This window comes from Dryobates pubescens, chromosome 1 (genome assembly GCF_014839835.1).
Source record: "Dryobates pubescens isolate bDryPub1 chromosome 1, bDryPub1.pri, whole genome shotgun sequence".
Classification (NCBI taxonomy): Eukaryota; Metazoa; Chordata; class Aves; order Piciformes; family Picidae; genus Dryobates; species Dryobates pubescens.
Window position 1 is genome coordinate 42,001,314 of NC_071612.1, and position 19,909 is coordinate 42,021,222.

Sequence of the window (19,909 nt, forward strand, 5' to 3'; positions counted from 1 at the left end):
GTCTTCAGAAGAGATGCCTTAAGTCAATATTTGTGGTACTCTCAGAGAAGCTCTGTGGTGCCTACGTCTTCCACAGGTTTTCAACATCCTTTCCAGACTCCCTGATGAGGCATACTCTGCATCTTTCAGAGACCACTGCAACCCAGCAGAAATTGCAGTGTGTACCCACACACTCTTTCACCTGCACTGATAGTCCCAATTTCCCAGCTGTTGTATCCCACTCTTTGTATTTATCCCATAGTGTCAAAGCAAAAGCAGGTGTGCTAATTTACAGATCTTCAAAGATTCATAAAGCCACAAAGAAGGAATCTTGAATTCACTGCAGTGTTGTGTCTCACACATTTTCTGAGGAGCTGCCTAGGTGTAATGGGTTGGGGCAGATCCCCTCCCCACCACAGGCAGAAATAACGACTCAGACAAACGGATTGCAAAAGTGATGAAAGTTTAAATAGAAAGCAGTGACAAAGAAAGATCCCAAAGCAAACCCAGAGGCATCCCATTCCCATCTGAGGGTGCATCCAAAACCCCCAGGGCTCCTTCTTCCCCCTCCCTCTGCTGGGCTAGTCTCAGCTGGCCAGGCCTGAGACTGCCCATCCCCCTGTGGCCTTGGGCCCGATCAGGCCCATGGCCGGGAGATCTCTCCCCCAGTTACCAAGTCTCGGAGAGGGAAGGAAAGAGGAAGTGCCAGACCCCACCGCAAAATTTATAGTGGTGCAAGGGATTATGGTAGAAATACCTAATTTCCTCAGTCCACCCACTGGGATGGACTTCTGGACACAGGAAACACCCCTGTAGCAGAGGGCACCCAGCCCAAACTACGACACTAGGGAACTGGGGTTGTTTGGTCTGGAGAAAAGGAGGCTGATGTGAGACTCTCTTTATGGGTCTCTGAAATAAGGTTGGAACCAGGTGGGGGTTGGTCACTCCTGCCTAGTTACTACAAGATGAAATGGCCTCAAGATGCACCAGGGGACATTTAGATTGTATCTTGGAAGAAACTCCTTGACTTAAAGGGTTCTCAAAGACTAGAACATGCTCTCCAGGGAGGGGGTTGAATCCTGATCCCTTGAGATGTTTAGAAGATGCAGAGATGTGAGGAACTTGGTTTAGCAACAGATTTGGCAGAGTTAAATAATGATGATCATACAGTTTTGAAACAGATTGCTGAAGCCTTGCTTTTTTTTATCTCTGGTATGTCCCCCATCTGTAATTCAGATCCAGGTTGCTGCTGGCTTGTTAAAGGAACTATGAATTTCTAAAGGCAGTCTCCTGCTAAGCACTTTCCTATTTGCTGATAAACAAACAACTTAATTCCTTCCTTCTTGGTTTTGAAGTCATCATTGTTGATTGTGGTAATCAGCACTTTGGAAAGCCTTCACTTTTTATTCCTTATCAGGAAAAAAAAAAGTCCTTGTCAGTGTAATTGTTCAGGTTCTCTTGGCACTGCTAGAAACAATAAATCTTGCCTCCAATCCCCTGCCCTGGCACACAGTGGCCATTTCAATGCTTTCCAAGAAACAAAAGCCAGTTTTGCTCCTCTATGTCAGGCCCTCTATGCACTGATAGGCACTGAACTACCTCACCTGGGACAGCCACTCCACATCCCTAACTATTGGGGCCCTATTTAGGATCAGGTTGGTCTTTTATTCCTTTTCTCAAACTCTGTCACAACCTGTGTCTAGTCAAGGACTATCATGCTGTGGACAAACTTCCAGCTAGAGCCCATCCTTGCCTCACCACTGTAGGTACCCATGTGGTGCCCTGGTTGGAAACCTCTCTTCTAAGAGTGGAGACTTTCTTCAAGGGATGATGAGTTTTTAGTGCTATAAGCAGAAAGTCTGTAGCTATATCTTTGAGGAAAGTTAGCTTTTGCCTTGACACCAAAACGAGGCTACTCTGAAGTACAGAACTGGAGCCAAAGAAATTAAGGTCTGGTGAAAAACTACTGATAATCCCGAAACATACCAAACCTCTCTTTTGTGGCCATGCAAAACTTTGCAAAACCTTCTCTTAGACATGGAGTACAAAGGGAGGGAGGAAGGATATCAATCTTTAATCTGGTATGCTTCTAGACTGAAGAAATACTTCCAGCAATACCTGCTGTAGTCAAACTCCAAGGCTATGTTCTCAGGTTCTGTTTTATTGTATGATATAACATTTTATTGTGTTGTCTTCAGTTAACACTACTTCAGAATTAGGGGTTGTCCTTGCTTTGTCTGCATAAAAAGATCTAATCTTCGTACACTGAACTGCAAACCACCAGTAACTGGCAGGATATCTGATGATGTTGCCACATCTACACAATGGAAAGCAGCATTACTTTGAAAGTCACATAGTTATGCCAATCTTACACGTGACTCAGCAGATGCGGGCTCCTCTATTTATAACATCAACTGGAGCTCTCATACACTGTTTCCTGGAAGAAAGTTAGGCAATGAAGGGACTGGGCAGAGGTTAAATAGTGATCCAGAAACTTCCTGGTCATGGCAACTGAAGTTTTGTAACATCTATCTTGTACCCAGACATAGCAAGAACAGGAGGATATATCAGAGGAGCATTGGATTAGATTTAGATTAAGAGGTTCCTGTATTCAGGTCTCCTCAATAATGAATGTTTCGTTTAGAAGTGTTAACATAGTTTTGGTAATCTGATTTCTTCTTTTTGCTCCAAAACTTGCCAAATATGAAAATTAAGCACTGTACTAATCATCATTAGCATAACTTTAGGAAAAAAATGGTATGTCAAGTAACTTCACTATTTCTGTAAAGCAAAACAAGAGGTCTTACATTACCCCTATGAAATGTACATTGCTTTATCTTCATGGCACTTTCCCCTCTTTCCCTCTACTCATTGCTCAGATTGTGGTCTCATTCAGTATCATATCAGTTGGTCAATGTGAATTTGTCTATTTCTTCATTCAACATCCTTCCTCCCACAGTAAAATTTAATCTATTTATGATATTTCTGAATTGCTAACTCTGAGAACAAACATGATAGCCAGCTTGGAGCCAAATATTTCCCAACAGAACAAGTTGTACTACCTGCTCTGTAGCCTGATATGAAAATCCTGCAGGCTTTTCCTGTAAAGTTCTCCCTACAGAAAATGAGCTTAATTTTACCCTGTGCCATGCAGGAACTGACATTAGCAGCAGTACTGTAACCATGTGCATGGAGAAAGGCTCCTAAACATCTCCACTAAACATCTGTCTTCTGCAAATGCTCCCTCCTAAAAGCTCTTTGAAAGAAACATTAATATGCCTCTTGGAAAATACCAAGAAAGTCCAAATTATGACCTTGAAAAGAAGTACTAGACAGAGATGCTGTTGACCAGGTCTCAAAGACTCTACAAAGACAGTTATTTCATAATGGATTTGAGGAGAACAACTTTAGATGAGACGAGACAGCAGCTGATACGAGTATTCCTCTCACGGTTTTGGAAAAATGGCTGCAACAGGAATAGTGTCAGCAAAGTGTGGACTGAGATCTCACAGTCATATCCTAGAAAGCAGCACTTCTCTTCTGTGGCACCAGACTAAGCATGAAAGATCTGAGGAGCTACATTTTTGAGTGCCTGACTATTGTCTTGTGAATTACTCCTGTGTACGTCAGCACTTCAAGCCTTTTAATGGAGTAGGCTCCCTTTTCATTCCAGAGGAGTAACTTACAGCTGTCTAGCACAAACAGTAAGGAAATGTTAGAGTCTGGTTCTGAAACCAGTCATGTTGTAAAAAGAAATATTACAGTTCACTCCATTAAAAGCATGTTTCAAAACAAGGAGTGCATTCTAAGTATTAACAATATGAAATATCTAACTTCAGAATGGGATGGCAGGGGAACATTATTCTGCTGTTTACAGTAGAGGGAGGTCATAGGGATACAAGAGTGGCTTGTCCTTTTAGCTTCTTGGTTGCCTTTTAACAAAAGCAGTCACTGAAGGAGGAACCTAAAGCGCAGCCACCTCCCAAACACAACAGCACTTGAAACTTAGGGCCTTGTTCTTATGACTGAGGTTATTTAGCTAAAGGTCACTTATTTTAAAATCTTCCTGTGGTAATAAACATTCATATTCTCACATTCCATATGTGAGAACTCAAATGCCCTTTCCGTGTAGTTTGACACCCATTAAAGCCACTCCTGATAAAAGAATGAAGTCCAATTGCATATAATAAGATAGAATCTCAAAACATACTGGTGAATGCTGAGTCATCTATTAAGCTGCTTAACTAGAAGACTAATTGCAGTACTATAGTACAGAAATCCATTTTTCCTTTAAGCAACATGCTGCTCTTAGAGCCAACAACTGTGGCCACTTATACTCAAAATACTGCAGATCTATCAGCACAAGTCTAAAATACGACATTACCTTGACATCACTTTTGTAGCCAGGCATGTTAATTCAGGTCTCCTCGCAGCCACCTTCACAGAGCTGCAACAAAGTAATCTGTTCTGCACTTCAAGAGTGTTAAATCCAGATGTTCTCAGGGCAACATACGTGGAAGGTAACACAACCTGACTCTTCCACTCCATCCTGAGTGACTAGCCAACACAGGAGAGGACTAACTTCATAGAGAAGCTAGTGTGAAGAAAGGTAAATGACCCTTTATTCTCCCCACCTGTTCCTGATTGGTGTAAGTCAAACATCTGTTCCTATTTATAAATGAGCAATGAAGCTGCTGTAGAGTAAAACAATGGATGCCTGTCCCCAGGAGAATAGCAGAGGTATCTTTCCAAAACAGACAGCCTAGGAAAGCAGCATGGGTTTCCACTTGTTGGAACAGGATGGTGAATCAGAACCTAATATAAAAATCCTTCAGAGACACATTTCCACCACTGCTGGATCCCTTAGCTCACAGCTTTTTGGAGTTGGCTTGCTACAAGTGTAGCAGCAACCATGCAGCTTTGGGGACAGGCATAAACACAGGACAGGTCCTCACCATGCTCCTGTTGAAGGAAGATGGGCATGGGAGTCTGCATGTGTAACGTTAGCACAAGAGAATTGAACCCGGAGTGTTGTACCATCTGTCACTGAGTCACGCAGGTGCCAGAAGCAAAGCAAAAAACTCAACCAGGTTTCCTCATTAACTGCTCATCCAGGGAAATATTTTTATATATTCATCCTCTACAGTAGCTATATCTCACTCAGTCACCAGGCCTCACCTTACAAAGCAAGTTCCTTTAGCCACCACCTCCTTTGACCACTCTCTTCTCAGCCCTTTTATTCACAGCAGCTGGGGCAGTTTCTTCTGCTTCTTGGTCATTGCCTGGCTTCACCCCTTGCTTTCTGGGTGAGGTTGTAAATCCCAGCAGATCAAGGGATTTGAAACTGTATTTAGGAGACCAGTTCATGCTGTCCCCAGGGGGGAGGAAGCTTTAGTGGTTTGCTGCATAAAAGCATTTTCTTTCCCTTGTTACAATGATTTTCACCACTCTTAAAACTACAAATGTGTGCTAGAAAACACACAAGAAACTGAAATGTAGTTGTTGGGTTTTTTTTCCCTGGCAAAAGGAATTGATGGGTGAGGGTCTAAACTGCCCCCAGAAAACAAATGAAGAGGCTCTGAGGAGACACTGTACTTATCATGGCAGAAATGAAACAGAGACAGTAGAAATGATAGTCTGCCTGAACTGAGCTCCCAGGGACTTTGTTAGCAGCCGATATGGACAGACAGCATCCCACCTGGCTGCTCAGATGGGCTGTGTTCTGGGGCTGAATGTGGGTTCACTCCCACTCAGGAGAATTGCTCTAATCCCTGCTGTGCTGGGTGCTCTGCCCTGGGTGAGGCTGTGGGATTAGTGCTCAATTTTATTTCCTGGTGGAATGACAGAGCCAGATAACAGAGTCCTCCTTTGAGCCCTGCACTTACTGTTATCAGATAAAAGGGAGTAATAGGCTGTACAAAGATTTTGCTTGAACACCTGCATGACCTGAAGAACCTTAACAAATTTTCTATCTGCAGGACTTTTCCAGTACATTATGGGAGGCAGAAAGTCCTGAGTCCTACTGTACTGCAAGGAAGGGCTGCCACAAGCTCAGCACAGACACCCAGCTCAGTGTGACAATGGCAAGCATAGAATTCATCTTTTTGTTTAAATGGGGCTGTATTTCTGCCTGCAAGCCAGGATACAGTCAAACACTAGTTTCAATAGGATCCCAAGAGCACAGAACTGCAGCATGTAATACATATAAACTTTCAGGATAGCCTTGGAAAAAAAGGTGCTGCCATTTTACCATTTATCCTTTTGCTTGCTTTTTCTTCACAGAAAAAAAAACAACAAACTTTTTTTCTCCCTTTTTTTAATTATTTTTTTTTTATAAATATTCAGAGACAAATTGGATGCTAAGTTCACTAGGAAACACTTGCAGAACTGGGCCACTTCTTAAAATGTTTCCTGTGAACCTAGGAGTCTCAGCTGACTACATGCCAAAATATTGCCACTGGACAATAGGAAACAGTTTGTGCAGCATGTCAAACTGTGGTGAGTCTGACTCTGTTTTCTTGCCAGCACTAAATGTGTGGCTACCTCGTATAGAAAGATAAGAGCTAGAAAACAAATTTCCATGCTGACAGAGCAGGAAAAGCCCTTGCTGCTTCTTTGTCTAGAACATGTAGGGTTTTTACCTGGCATTGTTAAAAGTGCATTGTTAAAATGTTCCATTTAGTCAGAAACATTACTTTGCAGTCTAGGAAATATATCCTCACAGTATCAGCAATCAAGATATTTCTCCTGGTCTGACTGTCCCAACACAAGAAGGATGTGGAACTGGTAGAGCAGGTCCAGAATATGGCCACAAAAGATGATCAGAGGGCTGGTGCACCTCTCCTGTGAAGACAGGCTGAGAGAGTTGGGGCTGTTCAGCCTGGAGAAGGGAAGGCTTCAGAGAGACCTTAGAGCAGCCTCCCAGTATTTGAGGAGGCTACAGGAGAGCTTCAGGAGGGCTTTCAACAAAGTCATGGAGTGACAGGATGAAGAAGCTCAATTGTAATTAGACATTTAGGAAGAAATCTTTGCCTGTGAGGGTGATGAGACACTGGAACAGGTTGCCTAGAGAAGCTGTGGAGGGTCCAAGCCTGGAAGTGTTCAAATGCATGTTGGATGTGGCCTTGAGCAAGCTGGTCCAGTACGAGGTGTAGGATGATGGACAACTAGAATAGTAAGCAGGAAGAATGGGGGGATGAAAATAGGTTTTGGTGTCCTTTTACCTTAATAACTTTATTGTTGACTAGAACAGTATCCGTTTAAGACCCTACGTATATTGTGATTAGATTTAGCTCCTTTCCCCCCTTTTTCCCCCCTCCTTCAGGCTGTCTCCTAATATTTGAACATCTCAGAGATATTGCAGACCAAAGTAGATGGAAGGAAGCAAGTGGCATAGCTCTTGAAAGAAAAAGTCTGATCCTCTAGCTGGAGTAGATAGATTCAGATCTTGTGCAGAGATACTTTCAAATCATAAGTAACTTGATACAAAATTTTTATGTAAACTTAAGAAACTTATTAAAGTTCAACTCTGGGGAAGCTTTTTGTTGCTATGTATCACTGTAGTAGTGTGTCTTCCTAAAAAAATAATAATTATTTCCATTATTTCCACTCTAAAAACCACATGGAACTTAAAGGTGTAAGGCGCAGTAAAGTAGAATGCAGCCTGCTTTGCTGTTACCCTAAATATGTGTTTCAGAAACAAGTTTTTTCTTTTTTCTTTTTTTTTTTTTTTCCTGTCCCCTTGGAAAAGCAAGGTATGATCATTGTAAAACTATGCTGAACTCTTTGTCCTTTGACTTTTGAATCTTTAGACTGACTCACCAGAAATTAAAAATACTGTTGATTGCGCCACAGATATGATTCTTGATAATTCAGCTGGCAATTGCTTTCTCTGAGGGTCCACTAAGTGCTCTCCTCAGCTGAGCAGATATTTTAATGGAATGATTTAATTTAAAAGAGATTCACTCATGGTCCCATGTCATTATGAGAAGCAAGACATCAGAATGAAAGCCTGTAATGTAATATGAATTACATGGGATATGATTTACATGTGCTGAATTACAAATAATCAAGATGTGTAGCACATGCTTATGTCAATGTATTTGTCCTATCACTTCATTTCATGCTCTTTCCATTTTTCAGTGCCCTGCTCTTTTTTCTCATGTCTAATGCTACCACATGCACTCTCTAGGCAAGGACCAAGTCTTTACTCCATCTAAAACCATTAGGCTGCTCTTGAAATTAAGCATATAAATAGAAAACAACAACAACAAAAACTGTGAGGAAAAAGCATCAGACATCCTATGTATAAATGTTCCCCTCAGATGCAGCAGTAAATGTCAGCCTGCACTTCTCTGTTCTACTTCTTGCTCTCTCTGCAGTGAATGGAAATGTTATTATTTGCTTTAGAAAGGACCAGAAATAACCTGAAAACAACACATAGAAGTAGTAGGATGTATTTCTAAAAAATATTGGGACAGAGGCTGAAAATTTGGATTTATATCCTTTTTCACTTATTAGGTTTGTTGGTACTTTGTTGCTACTTTTTGTGGCTTCTATTGTCAGAAGCCCTTGGAAGGACTTATTAGTAAAGAACAATTCCTGCTATAGGCTGTCATTGAGATCTTAGGGAATAGAAAAAAATATGTGAATTCAAGTGGAAGGGAAAGAAGGCTCTGCATGAAATATAATATCCCATCCTGTAGTTTATCCTGTAAAACACCAGTGCTTAAACTTCTCCAGAGGCAGCAGAGGCAGTACCCCTGCAAACTTAAAAGTGAACTGATGCAAACCCCACAGTTTCATTTGACACCTGATTATCACTGGAGAAGGTCTTGGACAAGGGGTTAAAACCTTGAATTTGATCCAGATAGCCCAAAACATTATCTGTTTCTCTCCCAAACTCCAAGTTTCTTTGGCTTCATTTTTTATTGCTGGTTTTAAAAGGAAGATGAAATGTTGCTTTCATCTCTGTACTATCTTATTTGATTTTGCTTCTGCTGCTTTTTCTTCAGTGCAATCCTTACCAAGTGCTAAATTTTACTGGTCTGCTCATTTAAGCTCTTGGCAACCTGTACAAGCTCAAAATAACATGCTATATGCCTGAAGAATAAAGATGTCCTCATCCTTGTGTAGAAACACCTACCATTTTGCTTGCTGCTGCTTATAATAAAAATCAAGTTAGACCTCAGGATTTACTGTTGGCCAATAAAATTGTCTTCCAGATCAGCCTGGGCTTGCTAAAATAGAACAAAATATTTCATGGTATTCTTGCTCTGTGAAAACATTTGTCTGGCTGTTGTTCTGAAGGACATGGTTCTCAAATAACATCAAAGAAATATTACTCATGTCAGAACCTTCCTCCTAACGTGACACCTCCTTTCAGGCAAACTTGCCAAGTGGTTCTCCAGTGCATATATCTCATCACCCCTCACATACACATCTGCTTGTGAAAGTCTGTGTGGTGGGTGATTTAGGAATTCACCTGGGAATCAGTCAACTGGTCTCTATCTCCTGCTCTACCCAGTCACTGTTGTCAGTGGCTTTGGGGAGGTGAGGACTGACTGATACAGAGCTAGTCCTCAAAAGAATGAGATACTGCATGCAGGACAAAACAGATCAAGTAAATGTGATTGAAATCCCAAAGACATAGCTTGTTCTGTTTCCATTTTGCAGGCAAACAGGTTCAACTTGAAGGGAGGAAGAGAAGGAAGCCACATTTATAATTGTTGCTTTTCTTTCATTCCCCCACCTCTTGATTCATTTTCAAATGCCTAAATACACCTGCATCCTCTTTGCAAAGGGGAAGAAATTGAATCATTTTAAATATTTTTTTTTAATAATATTAAATGTACAATAGTAACTGTAACTGTTTATGCTGCTGCAATTGTTTTCTCTTTTATCAGCCCCATCATCCTGGCCAAGAAAATGGTACAGATTTGGAATAACCTGAATACATGTTGACAGACAATTCCCTTCAGATTACATCTCCAACTGAGCAAAAAGATTTAACTGTTGTCTTTTTTTCCATTAACTTGGTTTCATTTATGATACTTTTCCAGTGTTGGAAATCATGTGAGCAATTCTCTTTCTCTGCCTTGGCATGATTTTTGCTGCACCTTCAGCAGCAAAAGACCACATAAATTTACATAGTAGAACAGAGTAGAAATCTTCTTGGTCCAATGTTCTGCTTCTCAGTGGCTTGCATTCAGTGCCTCATAAACAGTGTCTTTGGCTTCTCACTATGAATAAGATGTATGTGAGGTTAAGATGAAAGATTTTCTTCTACCCTGTGATGAATTTACTGCCTTTGGCAGCTTTGTGAGTTCCCCTGCTGTTATATTATGGGATAGGTAAACTACCTGGTTCTGAGCCACTCCAGGTTTGTGCACTGTTATCATACCCTCTTTTCAGATTCTCAAGCACTTTGCTATTGACTGTTATGGGATTGCTCCCAGTGCACACTGTTTTAAGAGAGCGAGATGCAGTGTCTTAATCTCTTTAAGTGATTAAAAGTATGATTGATCTTTCCGTTCTGTGTTGCCAATTAGTTTGATGCCTTCTTTTTTTTCCACTATATCTTTCTCAGTAAGATGAGAAACCCAGAATTTACTGTAAGTGAAAGCATGCCTTCAACTGAAAATGCTATTTTCCACAGTAATCTCCATTACCTGGTCAATGAACCCAGTGTCACACTTGAATTTAGTACTATCACTGCATGCTCAGCAGACATCATTACTGGGCTGATTAATGCTTCATTTTCTTCCCCTCCCCCCTCCCCCCCCCTTTTTTTTTTTTCCTTCTGAACTTTCTCCTGCTTCTAAAGGAGAAAGCAAAACAAATAATCCTGCCCCAAAGGTTAACAGTTTCGGGCTGGGGCCACTCAAGGTAGGAAGGAAATTTTACACCTCTCCTCCATCAAAATGTTTTGTTCCTTGTGCCCTCTTAAGGTAGAAATGGATCAATATAACTGTGTACCAAATGACACAGCAGTGCTCAAGGGCAGTGGTGACGCTTCAGGGAACTGCAACTCATATTAGAAAGATTAAAACTAGTGCCCTGAATTGCAGGTGGAGAGATAAGGTCTTCTGAGGTATCGCTTTCACACACAGAAGTGAAGAGAATGGAAAGCAAGGTTTTCACTCACAAAGGAAAAATGCTTCCAGAAGTTCATCAAAAAATTTCCCACTAAATTTCTAAACTACAGTATCTGATTCTCCTGCTGGCCTGCTGATGTTCCAACATGTCCTAAAGGTTACATTTGTCTTTGTTTTGAGGAGCAAGACAGATGTTCATTAACCCTTCTCAGAGGAGTTAAAGAAAAACTCTCCACATTGGATTGGAAAGAATCAGAAATGTAAATGGAACTATTATTCATAACTACATATAACAATACAAATCACATAAAATGCACAAAATCCATAGTACATGCTACATAAGCAGAAAAACCTTCCCTCCTGCCAACCATACCTTAACTCAGGCATCAGTGCTTTCTTGCCCCCCCCCCCCCCCCCCCCCACACACACATTAGGCTCAATCAGGCCAGAATTGCATAGAAAAAAAATTAGTCAGGCCACCCAAGGCTTCAGATAGGCCCAAAATACTCCCCCATTCCAGAGATAAGAGCTCACACCTTCCCAGGGGGAGAGAGAAGGGAAAAAAGAGAAAGAGCTGGCCATACAGCCAGCTTATAAAGAGATAGCAGAATTATGAGATAGAACAATTTACAATTTCCTGGGTCCTGTCTAGCCCTTTGGACGACTTCTGTCTCTGTGGCTATGACTTCCCATTCTCAAACCCACAACAGCACTGTAAAAGTTTGTTTCTTTTCTCCCTTTCACTTCAGCTGGTGTGTTCTATAGAGCTGGTTGGGCTGCATTGGGGAAGAGGGCTGCCCTCCCAAGATAGCACAGGAACAGTACCGGAGTGCTGGGGCCAGATTTCAGAGATTTAAATGGGGAAACAATTATGACTGAAGAAATCCTGACTGTTCTTCTCAAACCAGTCCAAAACATTTGCATTTCCAAACAATCCAAACCCAAAAGGGCTTGTTTTGTAGTTAAAAACTGTCACAGAAAAGATTGTGAGTGGAAGAAGGACCACCGCAAGCCAGTAATTACTAAGACTTGTGAACTCCAGGGGATAGATGATTGCTGGAGGGTGTTCAGAGCCAAAGATGGAGACAAAATCAGTCATTGCAGACACAGAAAAACATTGGACAGGGAAATTATTTCAGACACGGTTAATTTGTGACCTGGTGGAACACTACAACCAATTTCACATTTCTCAAACTAATGTCCTAGTTTTTTTTTATTTGGTAGAGGGCCACAGGGGAGAAGGCTAAAAGTGCAACTCTGCCAGAAAGCAGTCACTACAGCAGATTGCTTCATGCCTTCTTTTTTTTTGCAGAGACAAATCTAACAAGGCACATTAGCATAAAGAGAGCCAGACTCTTCCTGATGGAGGCAGAGAGGCTCCATCGATTATCCCCAAATCTTGTAGCAGAGACAGCTCAGAGAACAGAAGGAAATCAAAGGTCTTTGGACTCTGCTGCCCTTGTGTTGCTTTAGTGTCCCTGGACACAGGGAGCCAAAGACCTTTTTTGCATAGTCCCAGTGAGTGTTTGATGTTATTCCAAGGATGGAATTGGCTTGGAGGAATTTCATTTGTTGTGAGTTGCAGTGGAGGGGTTTTGTCTTTTCTTTTTTTGTCTTTTTTTACTTTAATATACTTTATTTATTTGCATGTCTTTGATGCTTTCCAGAGCAGTTCTTTTCTCATCGTCAGCTTCAATTAAGAAGTTCCTGGGACTATGCGACTTCTCCCTGAATACCTACAGCAGGCCTGTGCTGGTGGTGATCTTAGCTGTCACTTGTGGAAACTGTATTCCATTTTCTGAAATTAAAATGGGACATTATATTGGAAATCAGTGGCTGATAATTTGGGGATAAAAATTACCCTTACTTTATATTCCTGGTAGTTGTCTGAAAAGATAATCTGGATATTGCTCCTACGAGCACACAGGTGGGCCCACCAGCAATATCATGACAGAGCAAGGTGACTTCATACCCCTCTGTGTTTTAGGTAGCCAAAGGGACAGTGTTCAGATAGTGTGGTAATCCTGGTGCAAACTCACTTAAGGTGAAATTGCTTCAAATTCACCAAACAAATGATAGCAGGTGTCAGCATTGTCCAGATGACTGATGAGATTGTGTTAGTCTGTTTTCAGTTTCCTAGAAATCAAACTAAACCCTCCAAGCTTGGCCAAGACTTGCCTTGGTTTGTGGTTTGTGATGGAGAATCTTGGGATTAGCTTTCTTCCACTTTCCAAGGGGGGATTCATCATCTTATGCCCATGGAAAGAGTGTAGGCAATGTATCTCTAAAGTGCTGATGATGGCCATGGTGCTCTCCAACCTAAGGAGGCAGATCCTGTTCCCTCCCACTTTCTACCTGGAGACAGCCAAGCAGGGAGAGCATTGGCATTAGCAGCACTGCCCTCCTTTATTGCTCCTGTGTAAAGGGATTAACAGTTTGAGCACTGTCTTATCTTTGGACATCGGCAGCTTCTTAGCAGTGCCGACTGACCCCAGTGGTGTCAGCTAGAAACAAAGCATGTTTCTGCTATGGAAGGGATATATCTGCTTATAGCTATCAGAAATATATTATACCTATTGCTGGCAGAAACTAGACTTGACTTTCAGCTTTTTTAAAGAGGAGATCAATGCTTAGAGCTTGTGTATAACTCCACTGGCAGAAGATACCAATCATCGCTTCTATCTCTTGAGCTAGTTTGCTGTTCCTCCTCATTAGTTTGTAATGGCTTTTACTGCTGATGTTGTTTTTAAAGCTTAGGAGAATACCTGTATTTTTGCTATCTAGGACCAGCTCATTCATACATATTTTCTAGCTCTTCCTGAAGGAGGCAACTGTTACCAGTGAAGAAACCTGCAAGACTTTTCAGAACTACAGTAAGAAACCTGCTCAGTGGTCTATAAGTTAAAACAGCATTTTTCATGTTCAGATTAAAAATGAAACAGAAAACCCCATGGTTAAGGAGCATGAAAATGAAAGTGATGTTAAAAACACACCTGAAATCAAAACACATTTACTCTCATATCACTTATGACCTGCTCTGGCTTAAGATGTCTTATTTTAAGTCTATTCTTGCTCTTTTTCGTTGTCCTGTCCTACCACAGAACAAGAGAAAAGCTGAAATGGTTTTAAATATTAAGACAATGATCTTTGATGCTGGCTCTGCTGTTAGAAGCTAAATCTTACTCAATCCATTAAAGAGCACTGGTTTCCCATGTCATATCTAGTTTTGATCACAGCAGACAGAAGGGAAACAATAAAAACAGACATAATATGAAACAGATTTGTGGCTTTCTGCCTGATTTTCCTCTTCTTTTTTTTTTTTTTTCTAATTTGATTTTGCACTAATTTTTCACTTTTGAAAATATCCCAGCAAGAGTTAACTTGATGCTCTGCAAAAAGAGACCCTTTATTATTTTTTTTTCTCAGTTCCCATTGGGAAATCTTGATTTTAAAACAAGATGCTGTATAAATAGTAGAAGCGCTGATGCGGGCTGGGTGGCTAAAGTTCCCTGTGGTGGTTGGTGATCTTTCTAAGAGAAACTTAGCAGCTTGTGAACAGATCCATTTTTAAATGGACTGGATGATATTTATCCTGGAAAAGCTCCTTCTCTGATTTAGTGCATCTTAGTTGGAGCATAGGTTGACTGACTCTAGGACCTAAGTCAACCCATACAGGAAAAACTTCATCCATCTAAAAACAAAAAACAAAAAAACCCAAAACAAACAGAAAAAAAAACCAACAAACCACCAACCCTAAACAAAACAAAAATGAAGAAGCTAAGTAGTGAAAGAGTTGCAGAGAGTTGCAACTGGAGTGAAGAGTGTTGCAAATCTGTCTCCTAATAAACTAAAACAGGAGGCATGAAGCCAAACTTATGTACCTGATTAAAAAAATCTGTTCAAGTGGGTTCCATAAGTGGAGAAACGGTGTTAAGAGGTCCAGGAACTGAGGTTTCTATTTTGCACAGTTTTCCTTTAGTTCAGCATCAAACAAGGTCAAGACTACTGCTGTACTCAGTTTCATAAAGCGTTAGCAACATCTTGCTCACAGGCTTAGCAAGGCCACCCTTACAATAAGTTCCCCCAAGGAGGCTCTATTCAATGAGTTTGTTTTGATGAAGTGCCACATGCACGTCGTGATGACATGCAGTAAATGCTAAATTGGATCTTTAGCAAGTAAATCATATAATTGCATATTCAGAAGTGTCCCTCACAGCAAGGGTTCTCTGTAATTGTCAGTAATTGCACTGACCAAAAAGGCAATGCTATCCCAGGCGACGGCTGTGAGCAGTCTCCTGGAAAACTGGCCCTTGTGAAAGGAGGAGAGGAATTAAACATGTTTAGTTTGAAGTCAGTGATCAAAACTTATTGTTCCACTGTGCATTCTTCAGCCTGTAACCACCTCAAATTACTTGACAAAGGTAAATGAGCCTAGAAAAGGGGAAACAACTGAAAAATCATTGAAAGATGTATGTGAATTTTTTGCTGGACTGTTGAGACTTTGGAGATGTCATTTCATAAAATGCAGGGTGAAAGTTCAAAGAGATCTTTGTTAGCAAGTGGAAAAAGTGGAAAAAAAATACACAAAACCTAGCCAACCAAAAAACCACAACCACAACCCCAGACCTCCAAAACCCAAAAAAGACACAGCAGGGTAAAAAAAGAGAAAGAAAAAGGTAGTGGCAAAGGTTGAGGGTTTGGAGCAGTTACACCTCTGTATGCAAACTCTTTCTGAAAGCTGCTGACAGAGCTTTGGCATCTGATCATCTAACTGCTGATTAACATAGCACTGTTTTATATTTAACTCAGAGCAGGAGGGGCTGGGGGTGGTGTTGCACTGCTTATAAGGGGAGCACGACAGGAACAATGTTCTTCTGTGCCTGTTCCCTCCATCTCCCAGCCCAGATGCACTCCTTTTGATCATTCCCATTTCCTCCAAATGCATGTTGTCTTTAATTAATTGAGTGTCTCATGGAAAGCGAGGTGGGGGAGACAGGCAGAGAACAGCTACACAATTAAAATACAAACCAAGTCTGCTGAGCTTACTGAATGCAAATGCTGAAGTGACTAATAAGTTTGGATTTTTTACAGTTAATATTTTCCTGTGAGAACAGTCCTGGGAGCAGAGATGGAGGGCATGGATTTTGAGGATAAGAAGTCCAAGAGGTACTGCATGAAGGCAAAGCACGTGGCTATCATCTGTGGCGTTGTGGTCATTGTAGGTCTTGCTGTGGGGCTTGGTGTGGGACTGTCCAGACCAAAATCTCAAGAATCTTCAGAGGAAACAGATCAGCCCACAGTGGATTTGGGTCCCTGTCCTGCTAAAAATGATGAAACTGGTGAGTGGAGACATTTCAGGCTACCCACTTATGTCAAGCCTGTCCACTATGATCTGCAGATGAAGCCTGAAATGGAGAAAGACATTTACACAGGGACAGTCAGCATTCATATTGTTTTGGAAAACTCTGTCAACGCTCTGTGGCTCCACCTGCGAGAGACCAAGATTACAGAGATGCCCACGCTCCAGAAATCCTCAGGACAGCAGATTGCTCTCAATGACTGCTTTGAATACAAGGCACAAGAGTACATAGTGATGAAGACAGGAACAGAGCTCTCTGTCACTGATGAAAACGATCCCTATATACTCACCCTGAAGTTTCAAGGCTGGCTGAATGGTTCCCTGGTTGGATTTTATAGGACCACCTACAATGAAAACGGAGAGATCAAGTAAAGAAGTTTTTCTTTTATTTATAAAACTTTATTCTCTGTTTCTACTTGCTCAGGCCTGCTCTGTTCCTGTTCATCTTCTCAGTCTTGTCTCTCACCAACTTGCTGACATTTCTGGGCTGTTCTTTAATTTTCTCATTCCCCTAAGGAAGATGCTTCTATTCAAAACCCTTTGGCTGCTGACAAGTGAATGTGGGCTGGAGAGATGAGGGGCTTGTTATGATTGTTCTGAAAAACTTTTTCAAACTTCACTGGTCCCAGGTCACCTTTGAGCTTTACAAATGGTTCCCTCAGAGACCTGGAGGGATTGAGGCCCGTTTTTAACTCTGTAGTACAATAAATAGCATACAGCTCTCACCACTCTCTCCTGTCACTCCCTAAGTTGACAGTTTTGGTGTAAAATGCTCTTGTGATAGTTTTCCACATGTCATGCCTCCTTAATGTTGTAAGCCTAAGGAATATCCAAACCAGAACTTCACTGCAGCTGGTTTAAGTTATGAGTAGGAAAGTCCGTGCTATGAAGAATATCTTCGACATTGCATTTTTGTGCTCCGGCTCTTCCGTTTGAGCATACCAATAGTTATTCAAACATTACATAGCTTCTGCCAGTTCAGTTAGTCTATTCCACCTCTCAGGTTTGTGCTTCTTCAAGCTGAAAAGTTGTAAAAGCCATTTCTCACTGTTCAGAGACATTTCTCTGCAGTTAGTATATGGAAGGGACACTCATCAATTTTCCAATACTTAACATTTCTGAATTGATTCATTCCAGCCTGAATGGACAGAAGTTACACTTGGCTAGACTTTTCCAAGACCCTGTATCAGGAATATGAAAACAAACACTGGTGTGTTTTCACAGCACTTATTTGCCCTTCCTGGTGACAATGGCATCCAAAGTGAGAGTTGCATCAGCCCGTTCAGCTGCTGACAGGAAATGCCAGGAGCAGCAGCAGTGAGAGGCACCAGCAGCAGCAAAGCCAAGAGGCAGTGGAAAAAGCAAACCTTGTGCTTTTTTTGTACATGGATCTAGCTATTTGATCTGAGAAGACATGTAGAGCACAACCTGAATGCCAGCCAGCTCTATCTTTCTTATTTTCTTCCATCTACCACCTCAGTATTGCTCTGACTTGAAAGGTGCTTAGGGTTTTATTGAGTATCTGACATCCCCACAGCAACTTTAAAGTGTAATCTCTTAGCATCTTCCTAAGCTGAGGAGCATCACTTGCTTTTTATTGGTGAAGGATACCTAGATATTAAATTAGTTGCCCCAGGTCTGTCAAAACACAACAGCAGGACCGGAGGCACAGAGCAGAAAAGGTAGGTGCGCATCCCCTAGATCCAGATAGTGTAAGAAGACAAGGACCAAGCATCAGATGTCAGGAAATACTTCATAAGCTAAAGAAAGCATAAAATGTGAGCTCACTTTTGGAGGGTTCCTACCCCTTGATATGGATGCTGGAAGCTACAATTGCAAGGATGATCCTAGCCAGCAGTCTGAAAACACTCCATACAAAAAGGAACTTGAGGATGTGAGATTGTCTGGCTTAAGAAGGGCTCTAATAAGTGTGAGTGAATGGTGATTTCTGAAATGCTTTTCAAGTAGTTAAATTTGGGCAGATTGCTTGCAGGGGGGTGGATGAGCAGATGTATGTGACAGTGGTAAGTACAGCTTTGAAATGATGGCAACCACCAGCCAAATGGTGCTGCAACCAGCAGCCAAGTTGCTGTTATGCAGCATGAAGGTAGGTGATAGGATGGGGTGAGGAAGGATGGCAAAGGAAAGGTTTTGTTACTTATTAAAACTGCCTTTCACCCTGGATTTCCACTCAAAACCAATCATGACTGAAATAAGCTTTTTTTTTTTACTTTTGCCTGAGGCAGGCATCACCCTCAGAAAATATCAACCCAAATGGTTCATTTTTGGCATGCAGTCAGTAAATACAAACCAGATCAGGTAATAGCAAATGTCAAGCAAGTCTATTAATAGTGCATGTTGGAGCGAAGGTGACTGAAGTGAAAATGAGAGCTGACATGTAATTAACCTGCTCCTTTGTCCCTTATGGGCAATGTTAGAAGCAGCAGGACCTTTTGAGAGAACTAATAACACTGGAAAGTCAACTCCGAGGGCTGAGCTGCTCCCCAGCTGTCTATTTGTGAAGGCAAAGGTTTCCCAAAGCATTGCTATGATGCCTTGTGTTTACAAAGTGGGCACGTGTCCAGACTCTGCTGTTGCTTAGATTCAAAACTCCCACCACATTCTGTGGAAAACAGGTAGACATGTGCTGAACGTGCCCACAAGACTGGGATCCTTGGGAGGCTTAGGGAGAAGAACGCCTTGCTTGGGATTCCTGTTCAGACAGATCACTCAATCCCCATCAGGACAAAGGTGCTTTTGGACATGCCCAGAGGCAGATTTTAAGATACCTTTGGAGCACAACTACTTCAGCCAACCTGTGTGTGAGGGTAGGGAGCAGGAAAGCAGAAACTGAGGAGGCAGATTGGAGACGTAGACCTTCCTAGATCTTCCTGTGGGTGTGCTAACCCAGCTGTAAGCACTGAGATCCTCTGGAAAAGGTATTTCTCTGTCTGATCATTTCATTTCCCCACTGATGGTAGGAGAATAAAAATCCTTCCCTAGTTTGCATGGTGCCCAGTGATAGGACAAGGAACAATGGATACAAGTTCATACACGGGAGGTTCCACCTCCACCCGAGGAGACATTTCTTTACAGGGAGGGTGATGGAGCACTGGAACAGGCTGCACTGAGAGGTTGTGGAGTCTCCTTCTCTGGAGACTTTCAAAACCTGCCTGGATGCATTCCTGTGTGTCCTGCCCTGGGTGATCCTGCTTTGGCAAAGGGGTTGGATTCAACGATCTCTGGAGGTTGCTTCCTACCCCTAGCATTCTGTGATTCTATGCAGTGGGCATAAATGCATTCCAATATTAATAGTTTCAGATATTAGGGAAAGGAGCACAAACAAGAACCCTTTCTTGATGTAATGGGGTTTTCAATTCATTTATTCCTCTCAAAGAATGTCCTAAAACCCCCTTTTATTTTCCCTCTAATATTACAGATAATACAAACAGGTCACAACAGCTTGTTTTGGTTT

General features: G+C 41.6%; 1 protein-coding gene across 1 annotated transcript in view; it reads left to right on the top strand.

The window, feature by feature from the left end:
* Positions 1 to 15,910: 15,910 nt before the first annotated feature.
* The window catches only part of ENPEP (glutamyl aminopeptidase), a 37,468-nt gene continuing 33,469 nt past the window's right edge, over positions 15,911 to 19,909 (top strand). Inside the window, exon 1 of the mRNA XM_009904896.2 lies at positions 15,911 to 16,802. Within this exon, the coding sequence (XP_009903198.1) occupies positions 16,204 to 16,802 (599 nt within the window). The 5' untranslated portion in view covers positions 15,911 to 16,203. The remainder of the gene's footprint in view (positions 16,803 to 19,909) is intronic.